We start from the raw sequence: 25306 nt of genomic DNA on the forward strand, positions 1-25306 counted from the left end.
TACTGGCCAACATCAAAGCTGCAGAGGCATTTTCCCCTATATAAGGTGAAGTCAAACATCTGGAGATGTCTACATCAGGTGTGGGAAGAGGGGATGGTATTTAACATTACTTGCCTTTCAAGAGCTGTTTGTATTCCTGGAAAAGGACACTAGTTTTACTTAGAATTCCTTGTTGCTTACCAAGCCAGAGAATACTGCAAAGCTCTTTTATTTATATTGGCTAGAGTTTCTGTATTAGAACCTCAATAGTGCAGAGCTGCACTGGTGTGCCTGTTCAGCAGATACAAATTGCCTAAGTGGCTTGCTAGGGTTAGGTAAGGAATGGTGATGGATCTAAAAAATACTGCTGGATTAGAATGGAGAGTCCATGGGATATTTTGACTAGCTGTTAGTAGGAGTCATGGAAGTAGGAAGCAGCAGAAATTCTAAGGTATGCTGCTTTATAGCAGCATTTCTGGCAGTGCTGCTGTAAAGCAACAATTGCATCCATGGATATGCTTTTAAATGTTCTTTATATACAAGACTCGGTATTATGCAGTGGGAGGAAATACTTCTAGGAAGCAGCATAGATTCATATAAAGAGAGTATTTACAAGAGCATGTAGTGACAGGACAAGGGGGGAGTGACTTCAAACTGAAAGAGAGTAGGTTTAATTAGATGTTAGGAAGACATTCCTTACTGTGAGGGTGATGAGACACTGGAATGCTGTCAGACAGGGTGATGTTACCCTGAAAAGATGTGGATGTCCCATCACTGGAAATGTTCAAGGCTAGGTTGGATGGAGCTCTGGGTAACCTGGTCTAGTGAAAGTGCTGGTGCCTGTGGCAGGAGGGTTGGAACTAGGTGATCTCTAAGGTCCAACCCAGCCCAGTCTGTGATTCTATGAAAATATATTTCATTTAATACAGAAAAAAATTTTCTACCTACATGCTGCTGTTTCCCATAATACAGTGTGGCAGCTTTATGCATGAGTTCACTGCACTGGACCAAATTGCTGGAAGAATTAAGAGTATGGCATCTACTTTTGGAGCGTTTTAGGGATAGTTTTGAGTGTGTGCAATGACCACAGATGAGAGATAATATGCATCTTGCTGTTTATCTGTTATCACTATCACTTTGAAAAACTGCACTGTGAAGTCAGTTTAATTGAATTACATTCTGTAAACTCCTGCAGGATAATGTTTTCTTCATGTTTTTCTTGCTGTAGTATTCTTAAGTGAGTAGATGCTTTAAAACAACTAAAGGATAGAAATGAATGTCATTGTATGTCAGAAGTTTGCTGTTTTCATTAGTTAGAGGAATCTGCAAAGTATTTTGAGGCCAAATAATTAGCCTGTAGTTAATGCTAAGTATTCCTGTTTTATGAAAGATTAAACAGTTGTTAAAATGTGTGCTTATTGCTTTCCAGAGCACACCATTTTATCTTTGTCCTGCATGGCCTTGCATGTTCATCAGCAGGGACATAATGTGGATTAAAAAGGCCTGGCTTCAAATAAGGTTGTGTGCTTCTGCAGTAACTACTTGGCCTGTTTGGAGCATGCAGCACCCAAGTTTCTTTGGAGCAACGGCTTGTGAAGGCTTTCTGAAGTGAATAATCCTATTACCAAGTTGATTTGAGTGCTCAGGCTGTGTACAGTCCATGTTAGAAGGTACAGGAGGGGTATTGCTTTGTAACCAAGAGATGTCCTGGTGTCTTTACCTGATGCCGGTCAGGTTACCTCTGGTGCTGTCTTTATCTGCAGTGGAAAGAAGACTTTGTGGCAGAGAGGGCACTTTGGTTCCTCACATTCTGGAGCAGTGGGAGTGCCCACACTTCCTCATGATGTCAGTTTGGACCAGCAACTGCTGAGAAGCAGCGGGCACTGGCTGTGCTGCTCTTGGTGGTGACAGACTCTCAGTGGTGCTGCTGTCCTGATTGTCCAGGACTGTGGAGCCTGACCAACAGTACTGGTCAACCAGAGGTTGCTTGTGGCTGAACTGTCCTTGGAAGCAAGAGCTGTTGTGAGTAAAGGGAATTTTTGGGGATACATTGCCCCATCTCATTTTCAGCTCACTCAGCATTTCTTCTTATTTCATCCAAGCCAGGAAAAGAGGTGCAAGAATGCCAGAGGCAAGATGGACATGCCACCCTAACACTGCTAACCCACTAGAGCATCCTTGTGGCCATGCAGGGACCAGCAGGCTACAGGGAACCCAGGCACCTGCAGGAACCAGCCTCCCCGCCATGGGCTCTGCCACTTGGCACTTACATGGTGCCAAGATGTTCACAGAATTAATCAAGTTGGAAAAGATGTCTGAGATCAAGACCAGCCTAGCAACTAGACCATGGTGCGAAGTGCCACATGTAGCCTTTCCTTGAACACCACCAGGGACAGTAATTCTACCACCTCCCTGGATCAACCCTTCCACTGTCTAATTGCCCCTTCTGTGAAGAAATTCTTCTTAATATCCAAGCAAAACGTCTTAATGTCCCCTGCCACAGCTTAAGGCTATGCTCCCTTACTCTGCCACTGGTTGTCTGGGAGAAGATGCCAACTCTCACCTGCCCACAGCCTCCTTTCAGGCAGCTGAAGAGAGCAATAAGGTTACCCCTGAGACTCCTCCAGGCTAAACACCCCTCCCTTCCCCAGCTGTTCCTCATAGCTCTTGTGCTCCAGGCCCTTGTCCAGCTTTGTCGCCCTCCAGTTCCTCCCTGAATTGAGAGGACACAGGATTCGAGGTGGAGCCTCACCTGGGCCGCGTACAGGGGCAGAATCACTTCCCTCATCCTGCTCCCCATGCTCCTGCTCTTCCAGGCCAGGATGCCACCTGGGCCCACTGCTGGCTCGTGTCCAGCCGCTGTACCCTCCAGCCTACTCCGACCCACCTTGCAGGCTGCGTCTGTGAATTTACGAATGGTAGACTCGATCCCCTCATCCGTGGTTTGGGCCTTTTCGGAAGTTTGTACAAAGCAGGCGCTGCTCTTGCCCTTTAAACCTCGCCGCCATTAAGTTTTCCCCCGCCCAGCGCCCGCCCCGGCCCGTCCCTGCGCGTTGCCGTGGCAGCGGAGCCGCGGAGCGGGGCAGGTGAGGGGGGCGGTGTCCGGGCTTCCCCGAGCCCCGGGGCGGCCGCCGTGGGGGTGGCCGGGGCCGTGGGCGGCCCTGGGGCTCCCTCCGGCCTACGAGGGGCCGCGCCGGGGCCGCTGCCCGCCGGCTCTGCCTGCCGGCTCTGCCTGCCCGCAGCTCGGGGCGGGTGGGCCGCGGGCGCCCGGGGCTCGGCCAGTCCCGTCTGTGTGCGGACACGCCTTGGCCTTGTTTCCCGAACACCTGGGGCTGGCTTGGGGTGCGTGGAAGGAAAAGAATAGAACATTAGAACTAACTAGAGGAAGTGAAATTGATGAGCTGATATTTGTCTCTAGCGAGAGTAAACCATGAGAAAGTGACGATGGTGAAGGGGTGCAGAGGCTGCCTGACCTAGCTGTGCTTTTCTTTGACCATTAGGTGTGTGTGTATGTATGTAGAGAAGGTTCCCTCTGAACATCATGAAACTTTTTTTCCCTGTGAGGGTGACCAAGCAGTGGCACAGGTTGCCCAGCAGGGTGTGGAGTCTCCATTCTTGGAGATTCTTTGAACACACTTGGACATGGATTTTTGGCACCCTGCTCACAGGCAGTGCCGGGGGTCAGACCAGCTGACCTCCAAGAAGTCTCTGGCCACCTCTGTACTTCTGTGAGACTCTGTGATTAATGGCTTACTGTGGAAAAGCAGGTCTTGCACTGCACTTTTTTCCCGATTTTATTTTTATTCTTTTATTTGAGTACTTCCCAAGAGTACATGCACACACAGCTGTATTCCTTCCTCAGAGTTTTTCTGTTGTCCTGAAATCCTCAGCTTTTTCGCCTTCAGCTTTATTCCTTGGCTAGAGCTATGTTTTTGAATCATTACTGAAAGCTCGTGACCAATCTGGTAATTAAATGTGCACCTTGAAGTCTGTTCCTGATGCAAATTGGCTGCATTGGAGTGATGAAGATGCTCTGCCCTGTCTGCATTTCTCCATAAATAAAGTTCTAAATATGGTTTGATCCTCAAAGGAGCCTTGAGTCACAGCAGTTCCATTGCTCTATTGCTGACTTTTAATTTTTTTCTTTTCCACTACAGGAAAATTCATGTGAGAAAGCCACCACCAGGTACTCTTAACTTTAAAAAATCTAAAGTGATCAAGGATTCTGCTACATGATTCCTGATTACTTTCTTAATGCTGTTGCTTTTACTGCTCCTCCTTTCTGCAAATAACTAACCATTTTAGGTTCTTGTTGCTAAATCAACTTAAGCATGCAATAGTTTGTCCTGGAAATGATAAGAAGAGTTTCCCACCGAATGCGCTCCATCACTATGGGAGAAGAACCATACAATAGCCTATCTCTGTCCCTTATTTTGGATCCTGGGGAACAGGATTCCTTGTAACAGATGAGTTACATCCTGACTGAGACAGACACACCTGTAGCTGCTGCATACACAGCTGTATGAGCAAAGTGCAATATGTGCTTGCAGCACACATGAATGTTTTGTTTGTCACTGTAATTGTTTGATGTAAAGTCTGTCATGAGGACAAATTAGTAACTTTTTGCTACAGCATTTTTCAATACATAAACACAGTAGAAGCTTGGTCATCTGCATACTCTGGCATCTGTACAAAAATGCCAAGATTTTCCTTGGTGTGCAGTAGTGAGTTGTCAATGTAGATACCTTTCGTGTTGGCACGTGTGATGTGACTTGTCAGGACTGCCCATTTTACAAATTTTTGTTGTGGTAGGTTTGAGGAGAAAAATCAGTTTAAAACTAGCTGAAGTCACCCATTAAAGTAGTAGCTCTTACCCAGCTGGTATCGGTGCCCAAGCTGATGTGTTTTACTTGGTGTAGCCACGAAGTTTTTTAGAGCCATGCAGGGCTTGTCTGTTTACCCTTCCAAGTCTGTCAGGTCTCCAGCAGCCTCAGCTATTGAGTAGGACAGGAGGGAATCTGGGGACAGGCACTGTTCACTCCCATGTGCACACACAGTTTTTCATTCTCATTCTGCTTCTGTGAATTGCTGGTTTATTTCTTTCAGGTCCTTGTGACTGGACACCATGCCTCTTCCAGAAACCATGTTCTGTGCTCAGCAGATCAAAATACCTCCAGAGCTTCCTGATATTTTGAAGCAATTTACTAAAGCTGCTATTAGGACTCAGCCTTTTGATGTTTTGCAGTGGGCAGCTGCGTAAGTATGATGTTCACCTAACAACAGAGAGCTGTGTATAGGGACCCTCAAAACCTCACTCTCTATTGTATACTGGACATAGCTTTGAATATTGCATCAGCATATACATTGCATATACACTTTTGTATACTAATGCAGCATGTAAGCCTTTTAAAAATAGTATGGTATTTTATTTATTTTCTGTTTACTTGAGGTTTAAGGCTGGCTTACTTCTGAAATAGCTGGATTTCCATACAGAAAAATGCATCTTAATTTGATTTTGTTATTAGTTTTTCTGTCTGAAAGACCAGCTCTTTTTCCTTTTGGTTTGGTTTGGTTTTCATTAGTTATAAGATTGACAGTTTTTAGTAAGAACCACTTTTTAATCATTGCCTCTTTTTCTTCTCTCATCTGAGATTCAGTTCTTGGAATTTAAAGGAAAAAATAGACATCAGCTTTCTAATTCTTAAGCCTGGTTAGGTTTCTCTTCTTTCTTTCTGGGAAAAGTGCCTGAAAAATTGCACCTTTGAAGTGATAATCAGCATAATAAATCTCTTGCCATAAAGTTGATTTAGATGTTTAAGTGTTTCGCCTTTAACATTTTTTTTCTTTTACCTCAGCTGCTGACTATAATTTTTTCCTGCCCTATGATTTGTGTGGGCAAGCTCTTGAAAGGTATCTGTGAGTTGTTCTCAGCTGGTGGGACTGGAAAACGTCTGTACTGTGTGAGGGAGGGGAGGCTGTTAACACAAGCCAGGCTAGAGTCCGGCTTGTCTATTAAAAAGAAAATAATCTGAGGCTGAATTGTTGCCACTGCAGTGTTGGAGAAAGCCAGCTTCACACATTCTGTCAGTGTTGTAGTGTTTGTGCCTGTGAATAATCAGATGAGGAACTGGATCTGGCTGAAAAATAGCCCTGGTGTTATCTGTACATGCATACTGTGCATCTGTTTTTATAGTCACACTAATTGAGTTCTGGAGTGCTGCCTGCTGTGTATTTTAGCAAGTATTTGCACAGCATGGGATAGCCTGGACATGGACAGGGATGACCAGGGCAGATGAGGCAGGACAAGTGGAAAAACTTGTAAATTAGATGCACCTGAATAAAAACTGAGTTTTTCTTGCACAATTCAATTGCTGGCCAGTTAAGGCAGAGGCAGCTCTTAAGGCAGCCTTATAATTAAAAGGATGTGCATCCAATGCCCTTTATGCTCTGCTCTTAAATTTTATTTTGAGTGGGCAGAAATAGCAGAAATGCTGAGGAGAGAGTTGCAGTGTGAATAGGCAGATGTACATTTTGGGTAGTGCACGAGGGGAGTGTTAAACAGGTAAGTCCTCATGTTCATCAATCAAAAGAGCTGAATATATCATGCACAAAATAAGTTAAATGCCTTAGGAATTATTAGAGTGTAATGAAAAGGAGCAAGTGAAGTCTAAAGACTGTGGGATTTGGGCTCAGGAATATGGGAGTTGTGCACTGTAGGCAGCTTACCAGCTGCTCCTGTGGGGGAGCCTGCAGATTCTTACACTGAACTGTAAGAGCATTTACTTCTGAGCAGTTTGTAATGGCCATGGGCATTGAGGTGTGTTGCTCTTCCCATTCACTTAGGTATTTTTCAGCCTTATCTAAAGGTGAACCCCTTCCTGTGAAGGAAAGGCTTGAAGTGCCATTAACAACAGGGAAAAAAGATGCTGGTTTGACCCCAGGACTCCTTAAGGTCTTGCACAAACAGGTACAAGCTGTTCTTTATCAAATGCACAATGCTATTGAGGAATGCTGATGTGTTGGGAATGGCTGGGGAGAGAGACTGTCAAGTATTTGAAGTATTTTGGGGAGACACTGTGTTCTTAAATTTGTTCTGGTTTTTGGAATTCTTATTGTGGTACCATGATTTTGTTCAAAGCTTTCTTCCAAAGGCACGGTGACCATTGCAGAACTGAGGGAAAAATGGAAGCATTTGGGCTTGCCAGAGGAGCAGCTGGAAGCTATCCTGCAATTGGACAGTTTTGGCAAGCAGGTGGAATGGATGAAGTTTCTGGCACTTGGGTGCAGCATGCTTGGTGGGGTACGTTCACAGCAGGAGCCCTCATATCCAAACACAAGTGGTTGCTTAGGATCTGTATATATCCAAGACAGACCATAGAACAATTAATGCAGATGGATTTGGGGAATAGTGATTGCTTTTGCAGCAGCTGGTAAAGTGGCATGTGTGTTTACTTCAGTTGTCCATCAGATTTTGGTCTGGGGAGCTTAACCAGAAGGATGGCTAAGTCCTCGGTAGAAGAGAAGTGTGTCTGCAGGGAGCTTGTACTGTGTGAGAGAGGGTGATGGAGGAATGAATCTGATGGCATCAGTGTAAATGTCCATGGAGGAGAACTGAAGGGAGAAATTAAAGAACCAATTTTTAATTGATTGTGTAGCCAATTAAATTTTCTCAGCAGCACTTAATGTTACTACAGCTGCACTTAATTTTTTTAATGTCAGTAATAAAATCTCAGCAGAGCATTTTAACAGAATGAAAGATTATAAAATGCATTAAGCTGATGTTCTTATAAAGTATAATACTTCTAATGATTTCTACAGTAGGGAAGAAGAGGTACTAAAAAGAAAATATATGTGAAATAATATTTTGTGAATGTTGCAGTATCTGGAAGTCCTGAATGTTAACGTGGCCTGGTGATGCAATTGTGCAACTGTCTGTCTGTCTATCCATCTGTCTGTCCATCTGTCTGTCCATCTGTCTGTCTTTATGTCTTTATTTCAAATTCATATTTCTTGATTCGAGTTTTCCTCCCAAAATGATCTTGTCATTTGGGCTCTTTTCTTAATTTGAAAATAGTAACAGCAACATTACTTATCTAAAAAACAACAACCCCTCTGTCCTGCAAAAAAACCCCAAATAAACCAAAACCAAAATCAGGGTCACAGGAACATCATTCTGATGGAGCTAGACAGATTAAATTTCACCATCTCACCTTCCTTTTGGATATTAAGTGAATTATTTGATTTCAGTCCTATATAATGAAACCTAGATCTCAGTTTCCTAAACCAGAGAGAAAGACAGACATGAGAAATTTACATTCATTTCCTGCAGCTGTAAATTGTGTTCACAGTCAAGTAGGGTCATGGTTGAGATATAAGAGTAGACAAATACGAACTAAGAGCACCAGTCTGAAGTATCTTTCTTGTAAAGCATCAATGCATTTTTACAAAAGCCTTTACAAAAGGAGAAATGACCACACAGGCAGCCTGCTAAATTGTCTGTCACAGCTGGCAAAATGGATATGAATAACTTTGCTGTGTTGTGAGAGAGAGAGACCGTGGCAGTTTGGGGTGGCAGGACCAGAAAAGGCAGTAGAGGGGCAGCCAAATGCAAAATGTAGAGTTGGCCAACATAGAGTCAGCTGCCTCTCTTTTCCCTGAGAAGCCTTCCAGGGGAGGAGATACATTAAGTAAAACAGTTAAAGGATTATAAGATGACACTTCTCTGGCCTGTGTTCTAGATCTTAAACAGATAATTTATTTAAGTATTGCTATTCTACTGTTATCAAATACTGTCTTTTTACACAGACATTGCTTTCTTGTTAATGAAAATGTAAGAGTAAATTTTGAAAAAGTTGCAGTGAAAAATATTAAGGCTTAGGTTAAAGAAAGCCTGTGTGGGTTTGGTTTTGTGCTTTTATATTTTGGATATATATGGTGCGTGTGGTTTTATTTGTTTGTTTCTTTAATGGCATCCAATTCATTCTTTAACTGAATGAAACTTTATGCTGAATTTTTCCACACTTTACCTGGTATAGCTCAGAATGCATAGGGCACTGGATTGTCAATACCATATTAAAGGAAGGATTTTTTCAAAGTATATTTGGAACTAATAATTTGCGGCATGTGTTTTAAAGGCAACTCGGATGTTATTGGCCTTTGACTCAACTGAAATATTCTTTACATGCTTTTTGCCTCAGTGCTTTTTCTGCTGTCTGTTAAAATGGAACTTGCATAGAGATAGCGGAAACAGTAAATATCAGCCAAACTATAATCCAAAAATTATATAATAGAATAGCATAATAAAATCACCAAATCTCTATTTATTTGCTGGGCGTTGTAGACTTATGTGTCTTAACTGCTGCTGAGAATTCATTTAGAACCATTGAGGTAATATACACACACAAAAAGATCTGTTACTAGATACAGTGATGTTGCAGCTTTTACAGTAGCAGAACAGAGCAATTTGGCCCTAATGGAGAGAGAGCTCAGATTACCCTGTGCAATCGTTAACCATCACAAGATTCTGGTAGTTTTTTACTCCTGTTTCTACTAGAACTACATTATTGTTTTCATCCTTGGGCTTGCATTAGAGAGTAAATTTGGGGTTTAAAGCTAGGCAATGATGATTAACACCTTCATCTCATTTACCCTCCTTTTTAATGGCTCACAGTGTGGATTTTGCCATGATATGCAAGGATGTTCATGGCTCTGACACTTTTCCTTTCATTTCTTGCTGGAACCCCCTGCAGTCCTTACTGAGTTCAATGAAACAGGCCTGTGAGATCTTAACAAGAGACCCAGAAGGCGGTGCAGCTCGAATTCCCTTTGAAACATTCTCATTCCTTTATTCGTATTTGGCCAGTATTGATGGAGAGATATCAGAGATGGAAACTAATGCATTCCTCGATGGAATTAAAGAACAAGCGTAAGTAAAAATCTGTGCAAGGAATTTTAACGTATCAATTGCCTCTGGGTTCTCCATAAACCTTTAATTTCAGGTGAATAGTCCATTTTCTTTTGGGCATAGCCATGATGGCAGGAGTAAGGATTGACTAAGATTGTATCAAAAATATGCAGAGTTATTTTTTGTCAACTTGAGCGTTTGCAGTATTAAAAGACAAATTGTTATTTATCCATCTTTCTCTGAAATACTGAAGTCTCTGTAGGGTGGTATAATTTTCTGTGTAGGAAGCTATTATATACAGGCTTGTAACATCTGCATATTTCTGCTTCTGGAACCAGCAGCGTCTTCTGGGCTGTTTCTTTGATTGAACATAGATCATAAATCAGAGAGAGAGACTGGGAGCTCTCTCAATTGTATCCATAGTCACACATAGGTCACACAAAATGCACTACACCAAATAAAAAATATCTGTAACAGGCTTGTCCTCCACGTGTTGCCTGTGTAGCATGTTTGCATACAGACACTTAACTGTTCCCACCATCTCTCTGGAACTGTTCTTTCTGTGCCTGGTGGCTGACACAGCCTCAGAGGCACTACCATCATCGCTGCTGGGCTCAGCCCTGGCCAGCGGCGCGTCTGTCCTGGAGCTGTCTGGCACTGGCTCTCTAGAACATGGGGGAAGCTTCTCTCAGAAGTTCACAGAGGGCACCACTGTGACCCCCACCTGCCCCCCAAAAAACATTGCCATGCAAACTCCATACACTGCCTTAGATTGCCACCAGCTCCAAGTTCATGGGAGCTCCAAAACAAGAGTATAGAAATGAACTTTTTCATCATTAGTTATAAGATTGACAGTTTTTAGTAAGAACCACTTTTTAATCATTGCCTCTTTTTCTTGCATTTCATATAGCCCTAAACTGTATCTTTTCCAACACACTATGTTGTGAAAGTGACATTTCAAAAATTTGGTTTATTCCTTTCCAGGGACAAACACTCTGGCATGGTGCTGATCAGACACTTCCTGCCATACTCCTTCATATTTTATTGATCAGTCCTACTCTTCAGCATGAGGTGAGAGGAAAAATAAAAGAAGGAATAAATAAGTTCAAGAAAATAATTTGTGTTCAAAGTACCATAATTTGCACATTTCAGAACAACATGAGCCTCTTCGCTGGCATTTCCTTTTCTTTGTCCTGCTCTTGAGATGGTCCTTCAGGGGATTATTCATTGAATAATACATGGTTTTATTGTTCTCCAGCCTCTCAGACACCCCTAGGGAAGACCCCTTCACTCATCTGCTTATATTGAATTGAGCAAAAGTTGTTTTGTTACTGAGCTTCCTAACTACATTTGATAACTGATTAAGTAAAACATGGGACTGAGTTAAGCCAGAGCAGCTGTAACTGGAGCATTTCTCATTATGCTTCTGGTAGCTCTGAATTCGTTTTGACTCTGGCACAAATACAGCTGATCCTTGGAGTACCTTGTCTGCCTGGACATGCACTGTTTGAACTGTTGTACCAGGCCCTACTGAAAGAACTTAATGAGAACCCTGTGGCTGAGCTGGGAGACAAAACCAATGCAAGGACTGCAGCGGTTCCATATTGTTTTCCCTCTAATTAGAACCCTTTCAGAACTTAAATACCTTTTTTCATTTTTGGATAAACTTGTCTAAATAAAGATGTTTTAAAATATATCTTGTTTTCTGACAGGTAAAGCTACTGCATTTGTCACATAGGTGAGGAATACCTGACACAGAGTTGCTTGGTTAGACTGCTGTAGCAGGTATAGAAGCCTAAATCCATGAAAACTAGACCAAATATTTAGTGACAGATAATCACACTTAATTACAGAAACAACTGAGGTATGAAAGGGTACTAGAGGCTACAGTAAAACTGGAAAGATTCCCTTTGACTGAGAAGGCCACAACCAGGAGCAACACAAAATGCCCTCTCTTGGCACACTGAACAAACAGAAGTATTTTAGGAAAGATGGATTCTTTTATAATTGTTTACTTTGTTGAATCAAGAAGCTTGGCTGATGATGACTGACCTTGCTGAAGTAGATTGTGTGAGGAATTAACAAACTGTACATCCTTAATATCTATCTGCATGTTTTAAGTCTGTTTTATCAACCTCTATCACAAACATTTGTATGTTAGTCCACAGGATGGGAAGCCTTCCTGGTTATTGCTGGAAGGAAAATCACCTGCTGTTTGAATATGGTACTCAGCAATATTCCAAGTGTCCTTGGTGCCTTCCCCCTAGCTTCTGTGGAGAGCTACATTCTCATCACCTTTTCCAGATTGTATTGATCCAAATTTTCTTTGAGCATGAGCCTGGGCACAGTAACTTCTGTGTTATTGTCCATTTAACACCAGCTACAGTTGACGATGTTTTATCCTGTTGGAGAACTCTGAAATCTGCCCTCTGGTACATGCTGTAAGTAGGCAATGTCAACTAGGGGTAACAACGTTAGGTAGGAGGGGGAGCTCTCTTTGTGCATTCCCTCTGTGTAACTGATCTGGACTCCAGGGATTAGCTCTGTTCTATATCCACTACTTACAGGCCAGGAAGGCCAAAAGTACAACCTCTCATAAATTTTATTATTCAGCCTTGTCAGAATAACTCAAATACATGAGAGATCAATATAATTTATTAACAGATGTATAAATGTTCCAGATGTACACATTACCTGGAATATACTGCTTCCATCCTGACAAACTGTAGCACTTTTTTGTCTCCAAGCAGCACAGCTGTGATGCAACACCAATATTATGTGCACACCTTTACTGTCTTGGGCAAAACAGCAGTAACAATAGTTCTTGTGGAAGTTATGTTCTGAACAGCTGACAAACAAAATCATCAGGTTCTTGTTCCTACTTTCTTCTTTTGTGATTGTAATACTTGTCTTCATCCCTGAAACAAAAACATAAACATTGTGTGGGCTGTTAGGCTCGGAGTGAGAGTCTGAAGAGAAAAAAACAACTTGGAAAATGGAAAGCTCTCATTAAATGTAGTCATGTCCTCCTCTAAGGAAAGAAAGTAAACTGCTTTTAGACAGTTTCTTTTCTGTGCTGCTTTAATCAAGTCTTGCCATGCAGTGCCAGAGTGCCAATTAGTTTAGGATGAATGGCATCACAGAGAAATGAAGCCAGCTTTGAGACAAGCCATCACTGCCATCCATGCAGTTATGTAATGCATTTACCCAAACACAAGGGGCAAGGCAGCATTTCTTGTGCACAACAGTCCTCGTGTCTGCTCAAACACAGGGTCCCACACACCTGTGGTCCTGCAGATGTAAATGTCTTTGTTGATGGTATTACAAGGTGTGGCCTAGATTTGTTTTCTTTTGCTAAATTGTATGTCCAGAAGTACTGAAGAGCAACAGCATTGTTTTGAAGCATCTAATATGGAAAAGTTAATGTTTGCATACTAGTGAAACAAATCATACTATTTATTAAGATCTAGAGCAAACTAGAGCAGAAATCAGCATTAGACATGACAGGCACGTAGTTGTGATGAGAAACATACTGTCCCTTTAACCATATTGATCAAGGAGTAAAATCAACAGCCTGTTACAGAACTGTTGCAGCCCTGCAAGCATGCTGCAGAAAGTGCCACCCTTCAGATGAGACTGTAAATTCTGAAGTCTGGATCACAGTTTGTGATCTCACAGAATGTTCTGTTTAGTAGCCTCATACCACTGGCTTATCATACTGCACGTGAGGTTAGCCTAGCTTTTTAACTGGACTAGACATGCTCAACCTCTGCACTAAATTCTCATACAAAATGGCTACAGATGCCTGATTGGGAAGCAGGAGTCAGCTGTCACTGTTTCTGCTCACCTCTCTCTTTTTCTCCGAGAGTCTCTGTCTTTGCCTCTCTCCCGACTCCTCCTTCGTTTACTTGGACTCCTGCTGGTGTCTCTCCTGTGTCTCGTGCACTCCGTATCCTTACTGCTTCCCCCAGACTGCCGTGAGTCCACCGAAGCTGACCGCCTGTCTTCCCTTCTGAAAATAAACTTAAGTGATTTTAATCAGTAAAAACAGTTTCACACTCACTGTTTCCAGTATCATACTACTGTTTCACACTACTGTTTCCAGTGACTTACTACTGATGTAAGACAGAAGACATATTCATTTTAATGCTGGGTACAGAGTGTCACTTAATAGTGTGCTTCAAAAATATTCTCCTCTCAAAGACCTGCTGAAGAGGCACAAATAGGAAACCACTAGGTCATGACTCCATGTTTACTTCAGTGACAAACATTTGGAAGGGTGTGCAGTGTTGCTTGACACAGCAAAAATATGTATAGCTAAAACACCCTCCCAATTAGCACAGCAGCATTTGCAGGGATAAGAACTGTAAAGCCTCCCCACATTTACTATGTTTTGGAAACCTTTACTCTGAGGTGTAATATATCTAGCATATGTCATGTGGTAGGGAAGGGTAAGAAATTGTGTACTTGTATTTCCAAGTGTCCTTCTGTAACCAGCTACAACATATATATATATATATATATATATATTTGGGCACAGAGGGAGCACTATTCATCCCCCAGCTCCACTAGAAACTACCTGTTCAGCTGAATCACTTGCAACTAACCTACCTGCCTCTGAAAGAAAGATACTTATTAATGTTTCTCCATCCTTCACGCACACATAGTTTCTCAAGCAAGACTTAACAGAATTAGTATAAAATAAACCGTGCACATGACTCAGATAATGTTGGTGTGTGCTATTAGAAGAAGGTGGTAAGATAAAATTACAATCTGCTTCATGCCTGAAGAAGCTGTCAGCTGTGGCATACCTTCCTGAAGACTTTGACTTCCCTCCTTCACATATCTCTGCATTATCCAACCTGTTCTCCTCTTGCCACTGATTGCTGAGTTCTTCCATATGCACACCAATCACATCCCGAATCACCTGGAGATTAAGATATGTTAAAAATAAACATGTCATGGTAGTGCCTGAACAAGCACTAAACAAAGTGTAAACATCTCAAAAAAACTCTAACCTCACAAAAATCTCCCCCAAACACTGTACATCAGATGTTTGAAAGTCTTATTTGCAGAAAAATCTTTCAGCATAAATTTAAATAGCACCATTTTATGATAGTGAGCTATATGTTGCTGACATTTTCACATTCAAAACTTAGCAGTTAGAAATGCTCATTATTTGTAACTTGCTGCAACAAACCAAATCCAATCCTCTATAGTTTGCAACAATAACAAAGCAGGATACAAGAGGCAGAGAAAGACACATGATTTGTCTTTGAAAAAGTATATAATTGTTTATGCTGATATATAGCAAGCACTTTTGTCCAAAAAAGCCTTTTTTTTCCCCAATCTCACCTCAGTGTAGGACTTCTTTGTTATATGAACATTCTTAGCTCTGTATGACTGCCGCCGCCTTTTGTAATCTCGCATTTCAGCCAGAATTTCAAGATGGGACTTCGGACCTTTCTGACTATCATCTAGCAAAAAATTGGGAGTAAAACAAACAGTCATTAGCAGGATGTTAGCACCTGCAGGTATGCAGGCCTGTACATTCAGGAACATAAAACAATCGTGCTCTGTCTCAAGTTCCTCCTGTATTTAGTAACTATGGTGAATTTATCTCAAGCTTCCTCCTCCAACCTTCTTGCTGGCTGTTTACACACAAGTAAAAAGGCAGCAAGCAAACGCTGTTATGTGATCTCAGTCTCCAAACTGTGATCCACACCAGTATACAGGCTTGTGATTTGGTCAAACGCCTTCTAAGTATGAGTCATGTTTTCAAAGCCAGTATTACAGTAAGGTACAGAAGGAGAAAGCCAGACTCTGTTAGAAAGTTATCTACATAGATGACAAGCACTGTCACACCTCCTAGGCACAGCAGGGCCTGCGGGGTGACACAAATGCTTTCGCTGCACTTGGTAGTTACAAACTGGCATGACTCAACAGGGATGAGAGGTCCCAGACCAACACCAAAGTATGTTGCTCAAGAGCTCCACCTGGATGACTGTCAACCTCTCCTGTTCAGCTTTTGCTCTTAAGCAATCTTTAATCTCATCATGTCCCACAGCAAATAACTGTTCCAAGCTGCACAGCCTGCTTGGCTATCAACAAAACTTATGTAACTGGACAAACTGAAAGTTCTGAGCCATAAATTCAACAACAGGTCATTCTTCAAACCTTGGGTGATTTTTGCTGCTAAATCCACAAAGAGATCACTGTCATTTTCCGTTATCTGGGATCTGGACTTCTGTTTCTTTGTCTCCTCAACAATGTAATCGTAAAGAGCAAGGCGGTCAGCCTGGGTCAGGTCACACGTGAAACGCTTGTGGTTTTGAGGAACTTCTACGGGCAGTAATGAGTAAGATCCTGGAGGTTGGACAGAGAGCTGTTACTTGTAAAGTAGCATAACTATGCAGGAAAATACCAAGAAGCTCAACAAACAAACAATGCAGTAAATTCCCAGGCTGTTTTCATCCTTCCCCTATGTATCTGTAAGAAGTTTCAACCTTTGTAATTTGAAAAGATAAAAACTGCTCAAAGATCCCTCCCAAGCCCCTCTAAGGCTGTAAAACCCCTCCTGATTGCTTACACAGATACAGTTTTCATATGCTATGAAGGAATTGTACTAGATTAGATCAAAATGACCTCTGTAATTTCCCATGAGTTTCAGCTCTTGACTTACAAGCTAAATCAAGAGAGGGTGCAGCTCTAACTTGTGGGTTTATCTTACTCCTAAAATGTTACATAAAGTGCTAGCTGCAAAATACCTGTTCTGCCAACAAGAATGAAAGCTTCTAGGACACTAGATAACCAAGGACTGTGTAAATCAGTCTCACTCACACTGTCACCTTCTCTTCAGAGCTTTTACAATAGACTGACACAGGAATTTATAGCCAAAAGGACTACAAAGGCACTTTCAAAGTGCTGCAGATCGGTTCAGATTACTGTCTTAAAGCTGTGGAAACAAACACACTGCCTGAACACTCCTCTTTCCCATTCCCCAGTTAAAACACACATGCCTCCAAACAAATTAATCCATTCTCAATCCATTGCAACAGCAGTTAAGTGACTTGCACAAAGATACAGGATGCAATACTCTAGGACATGGACAGCAAAAAACCATTTTAGTAAAAAACTTTCAATTTTCCAGCAACCATTCATCTGACCTCCATAATCCTGCTTCCCCCAGCACAATCCCACACATCCCCAGGCAGACAGCAAAGCCAACACATAAGAAGGGTGTATGCACAACAACAGCAAACCTAGAGCTTCTCCAGATTATTCAGCTCTTAATGGAAACTGGGCAATCTTTCACATCCTACTATCACTAAAGACACCAAAGAAGAGGAAGAGAAACCACAGTAACTTTACAAACCTAAAATACAAGACTTCATCATTACTGTACTTGGAACCTAAACCAGAACTGTTCTAACATGAACAAATGAATTTAAACACAAAAACTAGAAGTCTCTTTTTAAAATGTCCTGTTCTTACAGTGTCACAGAAGTCCATAAAAATGCACTGATAATTACAAGCTTGTGATTTTAGAAGAATTACACAACTTGTGATTGAGACAAATTTTTGTGTTCAACAATGTAGCTATGCTAATATTCTAAATATGGTTAGAATTGAAAAAAAAAAAAAAAGAAAGAAAACAAAGAAAAACTCACCCCGGGAATCAGCAAGGAAATTTACAATGAAAAATTATTTTTCATTTGTTTCTGCTGCCAAAGACTTTAAATTGAACAAGTCAGTAAATCTTACAACAACAATGAAAACCACTGATCCAGTTTCAGTGTTATCCTCAGAGAAAGGCAAAATTGCAGGGAAATTGGGCAGTGAACACTGGCATCTAGTGGCTCACTGATGCACCTTTGCAATGAACCACTCCACAAAGGTTTCATCTGCTGCTTCTCTACTTGCATGTGGTTATGTCAAATTAATGAGTTCCCACTTCCCTTCAGAGACAATGCACCTGACATGCTCAAAACACAGTGCTCATCCCAGGACATGCCCTTTCCAAGCAACTGTCCATTAAGCCTCTATTTGCTATGCCAGAGAAACAAAGAAAACATGAAAAGCTGTCTGAGCAAGTGCTGCTGTATTTCACTGTCAGAAGTTTCAGTGTTACTTTTCCTTCTGTCTATACGTGTTTAACAAACCAAAGTCTACAGAGAGCAAGTGTTCTTTCAGGTGTTGCAGTAATTTCTCAACCATACACTAAAGCTCTACAGATTCCAGAGGGAGCCCTATTTTTCTACCTGATCTAAGTCTGAACCTTTGAAGATTCCATCCTAGCCTGGTCCCCTGTGTGGTCACAAAACCCACTGAAAAATGAAACATAAAGGAATTAGTGAGCTCGGAGCAGTGACAAAGGACAACATCACATTTGCAAATGTGCCAGCATAGTTCTTGTACAACTTTTTAGTTCAGTCTTGAAACAGTCCAACACAGTAACACACATGTTGTTTAGTTTTTTCAGTCCTGAAGACAATAAGAGATATGGGCACAACAGATTCAAAGTCTCTCATCTTTACTTAGTTGCCCCAAGTATAGAAAGAACTCATGCTCCAAGATATGCATGGGGAAATATTCAAAATAAATTAAATTCCTCACAGCAGTTCTCAGTGGAATGAAGGAAGCAGCAAGGAGGGAAACGAGGGCAGCTCTCCACAGGAGGCTGGTGAAATCACGTCAGTATCTGTTTGCTCCTTACCTTCACTATAGCCTGCACCTTCCTTTGCACTTTGGGCTCTAGCCTGCTTAACAATGTGAAACTGTAGATCTTTATCTGCAGGCAGAGAAGAAAATAAAATCAAACCACTTTTACATCAAGTTCTTGAGTACTTGATTGGATTACTCTTTACTCCCCGGCCTCTATTATGAGACTTATGATACGGTACAGAACATCATATTTCATTCATGTACAAGTGGACATTTGAACTAAAAATGTAATTTTCATTTATTACATATTTGAAATGAGGGGAGAAAATTAAGGAAAAAAATACATATTCCTGGGTTACAAGGATATGGAAAAAGAAATGGATATACGTACATTGTTCTCTGTACCACTGCTTTATCTCCAAATTCTACAGAGAGCTTCCTGACCTTCTAAGCATTCATTTTAATACACTTTCTGGATTTGATGCAAGAGTGAGGACTAAGAACACAGGAAGAAAATCCTAAGAGGACAAAACTGATCCTCCTTGGATTTTAAGATGAAAATATAAGAGTGATCTACAGAGTAAAATTACACAGTGATAGAAGCATAAAAACAGTAAAATAAGGCAAATTGCAAACCACAATTTGAGATAACTAACCTACTGATTGAAACACTCAAGATTTTCAGGAGGTCTTGAGGAGTTTACAGCTGCCAAGGCAGCGGAGTTGTGCTACCGTGAGGACCCGGACTCCTTGGTCCCACATCTCGCTCTTTCCCCGCGATCTCCCCTTAGCCCCTCATTCTCTGCACTTCCCCGCGTGTCCCTCCTCAGCCCCAGCCCTGTGTGCCGCCCGCTGCCCCGCTCACCCATGGCGATGGCGGGAACCTTCAGGTTTTCGTAGAAAAAGCTGGAGTCGTACATCTCGGCCTGCGGGACCAAAGGGCTCGGTCAAGGCCCGGCCCGGGGCTGCCGAGCGGTGGTGGCAGCCCAGGGCAGCAGCGCCAGCCCCGCGCCCCTCTTCCCGAGCCGCGCTCCCACCTCCTCCTCGGCGGAGTATCCCATCCTGCGCAGCCGGCAGGACGCCGCGTGCCTCTCCAGCGACGCGCGGGGGACACGGTGATGGACGTCGTAGGGGCACAGCACCCACTCCACCTGCGAGGGGACACGGGTCAGCCCCGCTGCGCCGGGCGCCGCCATCGCCGCGCGCGCGGCCCCGTGACCGCGGAGGGGCGGCCCCGCCTCAGAGCGGGCGGCAGCCGGCCCTGCAGGGCGTGCCGAGGGATCTGGGTCAAGCTTACAACCTTATCCTTCTAAATTAGCATCCGGTAGGTGGACGACTACCATTAATCAGTTGCATTGCGAGCAGCGGATGCTTGGTTAGAATTTTAAGGAATAGGGCAGACAATCCCAAGTTGGATGGGCTGTCCGGACGAGAGCCACCAGGAGCAAAGTCGGCGGGGCTGAGCAGCAACTGGGGAATGGTAATCCCGGCAGTGGGCGATCGCGACCACCGACTCACTGGCCACATCTCACCGAGAACGGACGCCGGGCTCAGATGAGTCCGCGCCGCGGACTGGTCGACATGAGCAGCGGGAGACACAGCCAGCAGATGGGGCTTGAGTAGCAATTAACACAAAAGTTGCGTAGTTTGCAACCAGTGACTGCTGCTGCCCCTGCTTGCTGAAATGTGTAAATAGCGTGCAGTTCCGGCGCTCGGTGAGGCAGCCGCGTGCTGCTCACCCCCAGCTGACTGCCTGGCGCCAACGGGAACAAACCCCGGGAATGCCGCGGTGCCGCCTGCCGGCCGGAGGCCGCAGGACACCCCCGCCGTGCCCGGCCCTGAGGGGCAGCGGGCTTTGCCCTCCCTGCGCACAGGCCTGCGTGCCGCTGGCCTCATCGAGGGCTGCTCGCCTGGGCGCCGGCCCTGCCTGCCTGGGTGCCCCAGAGCTCCCCCTGATCGTGGCGGGGAAGGAGGAGCATCAGCCCCCGTATCGCCATCCAGGCCCTGAGGCCCGATTCCCTCTTGGAACAGGAGGAATGTGGTGCGAGATGACAGCAGGCCCGACAGCAGGCTCCTGCCGCAGGATCGTGAGAGGATCCCCAAGGAGCAGGATATGCAGTGCAGAACCAGGATGGGTTTGTCCCCTCGTGGAGCACGGGGGTGTTGCCAGTGTTGGGGAGCTGCATGGCTGAATAGGTGCAATAGGGCTCAATCAGACTGTAAGGCAGGATGAGGAAAGAATGACTGTCTTAAGGGATAGATTTCACCTGATTGATGTTTGTGCTTGCCTATTTGTTGTCTCTGAAAAGCACACGACTGGATGGAAGAGTGGATGGGGGAGAAGCAGCATGACAGATGCAGCTGCCAGAATGACTTTTGTACATCTGCTTTTCATTAGCAGATTACAGCCCTTACTGCACAGTGAATTTGAGACTCAGCTGGGATTTTAGCCCTTTGAGAGATTTGGTGCCTCTAGCTACCTTTGCCTGGGGATCTTTGACATCACATGATACAGAATACTTGTTGTGAAGACTTCCCAGCTGCCCTTGCATTTTCGTCCATGCTGTACTGAAGTGCACTCACTAACTAGCATTAACACCTTTATCAAAAGAGTACTGAGAAAATCAGTGCAAAACTGTTTTGACCATCTCCACTGGAAAAAAAAAATACTCAAAATTATGAAAGTCAAGTTCAACAAAGTATCCAAGCAGATTTGTTTTAAGACTAAAGATTAAACAAAAAATTGATTTTGTTTACTTATAAATTAAATTGATAAGAATTAGGATAAATGTTTTGTTCGGCTAAACAACAACATTTTGAATGATTCAGAATTATCTTAGGGCCTTCTTTTCCCGTATAAAACCCCAGTTCCTGTTATCATGGAACAATCATGGCTACAGACTTTCCAGGAGCAAACTGACTGGATGGGAGAAAAAGATCATCAGCTTACAAAAGTTCATAGCGTCACTTTTCCTTCCAGGCAAAATCACACTTAGGTTGGCTTTCCATCAAGCAAAGAGTGGGATTGTCACAGTCTTTCATCTAAAACTCTTATCCCAGCTGTTGTCTCCAGTCTGTGGCACACCCTCCTTCTGCACCCAGCACTGTGCTGCTGCTGCCAACAGTGCTGTGACTTTGTCATCAAACATTAACATATGGTTAATAATGTAAATGTAACAATAAAGTAAATTTAACACTCAGTCTCACGGTCCCTTCTGAGAAGGAGAGAGGAAACTCCACAGCTGCATTTCCTGAGACAGGAATGCTGCCTCACTGCAGCATCCTGCAGCAGGGGTACTTGAATACAGTCCAGCACCTCTGCAGAGCTGCAATTCATGGCAAGTAGTAGTGGTGCTTTTGTAGATGCTCTTTCTGGACAGCACTGACCTATGGAGAAAGTCTCTATGGAAATCAGCCCCAAATATCCTCACAGCGCAGCAGAACAGTCCTAAACTGCTGGACAAGCAGAAGGTACAGCAGGGAATTGTATACATTAAGCCATCATAAAGACCATACAGTGCTGTTGGAGAACTCCTGAAATGTACCTACCACCTTGTGCCTTCCTTCAGATGGAATTTATATTGCTAGATTCTCCAGCTGTTGGCACATCAGGAACCACCTAGTTCAGGACCATACCCTGGGGCACAAAGCTTAACCTAGGTTGAATGATCCCAACCCAACAAAGTTGGTACCTCCAAGAGTGCCAGGTTGAAACCACACTGAAATTGCACTGCTCTTAAGGCCTAAATCTTCCTAATGGATGTGCAGGAGGAGTGGGAAGCTCCTCCTGAGCAGCAAAACCCTTCCCCACACAGCTGACACAGGGAAGAGCATTCCATGGCTTGTGTTAGTTTTTTCCTCCACTACTAAAAAAATCTTGCAGACTTTCTGATATTTATTTAGAAGTATACTGAATTTTTCTCTAACATGAAAGAAAGACATTTTTCATATTTAGCATTCCTTCTATTCCTTAGATTCAAAGCACTACTTAACAGTTTTATTGTGTGTTCACTGTTTCCTCTAGAAACAAGGAAAAAAATGTGAAAGCTCAATTTATTAATTTTTTAAAACATGCTTTGGGTAAAGAGAAATAAAATAAGCTTTGTAACAGTTGTCTCAATCCTTACCACATTCAGCATGCACAATTCTGGGTGGGAAAAGGGCCATGGAGCTAGGCAAAAGAAGCTGTAGAATGAATAGAAACCTCATGGGACTACCCAAAAACTAAAATGGAAGCAGCCTGGCTTGTGGGCCCAGACAGCCCATGCAGGCCTGGGAGATAGAAAAAACAGCTCTTGACCTCCAGCTGTGACAGATTTTTGCTGGACCCACCCCAACACGTTTGGCAAATTTACAACAAGATCTGTGCATCTTTGTGAAGGATATGGAGTAATCAGCCAGCACCTGGCAGACCACAGTCTGACCTGCAGCAGGGAATGACTCTGCCAGGACAGATGCCATGCAGATCCCTAGGGCAGTTTAAACTGCAGCCACTCCATTAACATTCACTCCTTGGACTGCAGGAGCAGGAGATGTTGAACAGGAAGGTTGGGGGTCCCACCCTGGTGCTAAGATTGACTGGACTCACCTCAGAGCAGCTCTGGCAGCTGCCACTTCTTCTCCCTTGCCCCTGGAGCCCGCATGTCAACCTCATTTTCTCCAGGGAAGGAGTTGTGATATCCATCCAGGCTGGTAGCATCTGTGTCACTCTGCAAAAATGAGAGACATTTGGTGAAGATGAAGTTTGAATTTCAGATGCTTAAATTTCATTCTTTTTTGGTCACTGTTGGTTTTATTCACTTTTACCTTAGACTTCAGCAAAGATGCCATATTCAAAATCTGTAGCCTCAGTTCAGCTGAACCAGCCTTTTTATCTACAGGGACATGAGGTGAGCTTCTCTAGCACATAAGAATCAATTTATAGAAGTATCATTTATGCCATAGGCATATTTTCCAAAATTGCCTTTACCAGACCACTGACAAGAGTTTAATTTTCACCTTTTGCTGTCCAAGTTCTAATTTTGTTGCCCTCCAGCTCATCCAAAAGTGCCAGTGTGGAGCAGTACAGGTGCTGATGGCAAGCAGAGAACTCAGATAATGCCCAGACCTCAATGCTTTCTCTGCTGGGGGAGTGCAGCTGATTTATTGCTTCAGCTGTGTAGCACTCAGAGCCTGCTGCAACTCCTTAGCTCCTGGATGTTTATTCCTTTGTAATTTAGTCCAGTTCACAATTACAGCCTGTGGTGTATTTTATGAACTGCAGTGCACCGGACAATTCCAAATTGATTTACAGGCAGCAGCTCTAGCATCTATTAATGCCTTATTGATTCTTCTCTCTGTATCTCTCTGTGATCTCTCATGGATTCATCAGATTTAGATCAGTTTAATCAGGCTGGTATCATTCTCATCTCTAAAGATAAAGCATGGTGTTCTCACTTGATGGAGCTAGGAGTTCACTGTTAAAAAACCTGAAGTAAATCCAATGCACTCTTCCACACTCAAGTTTTAACGCGTATTTTGAAGCCTTCATGGTTTTTTTTTTTCTTTAAGCCCTTCACAGCTGCTGCCCTGCAACCCTTGATTCTTTGCCCACTCCCTTCTCTGCCCTTCCCTTGCTGTGAGCTTTCCAACAAGCTAGTGCCTGCCACCTGCTTGGAGTCAAGGTTTGTCCCTTGCCTTTTCCTCCTTGGTTGTTAGTGGTCTGGTGGGCATCATTATTTATGTAATTATTTTATCATTAACACCTGTTGTGATTAAACATAATCCCTGTGAAGAATGAAAGCCTTTTCCATACTTTTTGTCACAAATACTGCTGAGAAGGAAACCAGCTAAACTAACATGTGGCCATGACTGTGAAAAGTGGCAATTTCTGGCAGGTGACTTGGCCCCTGCTTGTTCTTAGCTGTGCCAGTGCCCTGCTTGCCACAGATGTGGAGATCCTTTCCAGCACAGGACTCCTTGTTCTTTGCCAGGAAGCACAGAGGAGACTGTGGTTTTCTTTTAAAAGCATGCTATTGATTTCTAATTGATGCCTGCTTGAATTGATGCCTGCCACGCAAGGGAGCTGAAACAGCCCAGACCTTGCCATGCTCTCAGCACTTGCACTACTTGGGAAGCTTTAGAGCAGCACAGAAGTCCTGTGCTAACTTCATGTTTCAGCTTGTGCTAAAGTTCCTGTTGGATTTATCATGTGGGCATGTCTTAAATGTACCTCATTTTGCACCAGTCCAGGGAACTTCCTCTCCTCTGTTGGGGCCCCAGTGTATCCCTTAAGGTGAATCCTTGGCACGAGGCTCATGGTCAGTGTTTGGACACATGGATCAAACCACCTGCTTTTGCTGTAACTGCAGACTTGTGCAGCCTTAGAGGTCACTTCAAAAATGTGGCCTCTCATGTTCAGCACTGTTAGTGCAGTGAATAATGATGGCTGTCCCTGGATGCTGCCATTTCTTCTCATACGCAAAACAAATAATATTACTTTTACCTGAACATTTCAAAGTAAGGAGGAACTTATGCACAACAATTTCCTTGGAAACAAGTCAGCAGATGCAAGGACAGGCCAGGTGTTATAACAAGCTTAATATTCTGGGTGTGGATCTGCAAGTGCTGCCTACGAGCATCCTTCCTCTTCCAGGAGGATTAGCATAGGGGATTACAGAGAATCTTTGAAGAGATTGGCATATGCTCAAGTGGTCACACACTGCAGCTTCCCAAGCTCATGGGGGCAGGGAGGAGAAGGCAAGTGCAGGGGAGAAACAG

The 25306-nt window shown here is 43.3% G+C and overlaps 2 protein-coding genes across 4 annotated transcripts; one reads left to right on the plus strand and one right to left on the minus strand.

The window, feature by feature from the left end:
- Nucleotides 1-4136: 4136 nt before the first annotated feature.
- ROPN1L (rhophilin associated tail protein 1 like) lies at nt 4137-11115 on the plus strand. 2 transcript variants are annotated; one of them, XM_041411804.1, is made up of 6 exons: nt 4137-4165; nt 5086-5235; nt 6823-6946; nt 7118-7279; nt 9729-9904; nt 10868-11115. In XM_041411804.1, the coding sequence occupies exons 2-6, from the start codon at nt 5105-5107 to the stop codon at nt 10929-10931; spliced, it is 657 nt and encodes a 218-aa protein (XP_041267738.1). In that variant the 5' UTR covers nt 4137-4165; nt 5086-5104; the 3' UTR covers nt 10932-11115. The 2 variants fall into 2 exon arrangements, with proteins under 2 accessions (XP_041267738.1, XP_041267737.1); XM_041411803.1 differs by lacking the exon at nt 4137-4165 and having other exon boundaries at nt 4853-5235.
- A 1376-nt stretch (nt 11116-12491) lies between these two features.
- On the minus strand, nt 12492-20190 carry SNRNP48 (small nuclear ribonucleoprotein U11/U12 subunit 48). 2 transcript variants are annotated; one of them, XM_041411763.1, is made up of 9 exons: nt 20080-20190; nt 19585-19698; nt 19413-19473; nt 18600-18674; nt 16061-16249; nt 15239-15360; nt 14695-14810; nt 13731-13906; nt 12492-12801 (listed from the first exon to the last, which is right to left on the minus strand). In XM_041411763.1, exons 2-9 carry the CDS (start codon nt 19606-19608, stop codon nt 12512-12514), a joined length of 1053 nt encoding a protein of 350 aa, XP_041267697.1. In that variant the 5' UTR covers nt 19609-19698; nt 20080-20190; the 3' UTR covers nt 12492-12511. The 2 variants fall into 2 exon arrangements, with proteins under 2 accessions (XP_041267697.1, XP_041267698.1); XM_041411764.1 differs by lacking the exon at nt 20080-20190 and having other exon boundaries at nt 12521-12801; nt 13731-13895; nt 19585-19755.
- Between the last annotated feature and the right edge of the window lie 5116 nt (nt 20191-25306).

Source organism: Onychostruthus taczanowskii, unplaced genomic scaffold, assembly GCF_017590055.1.
Source record: "Onychostruthus taczanowskii isolate IOZ18803 unplaced genomic scaffold, ASM1759005v1 scaffold37, whole genome shotgun sequence".
Taxonomy (NCBI): domain Eukaryota; kingdom Metazoa; phylum Chordata; class Aves; order Passeriformes; family Passeridae; genus Onychostruthus; species Onychostruthus taczanowskii.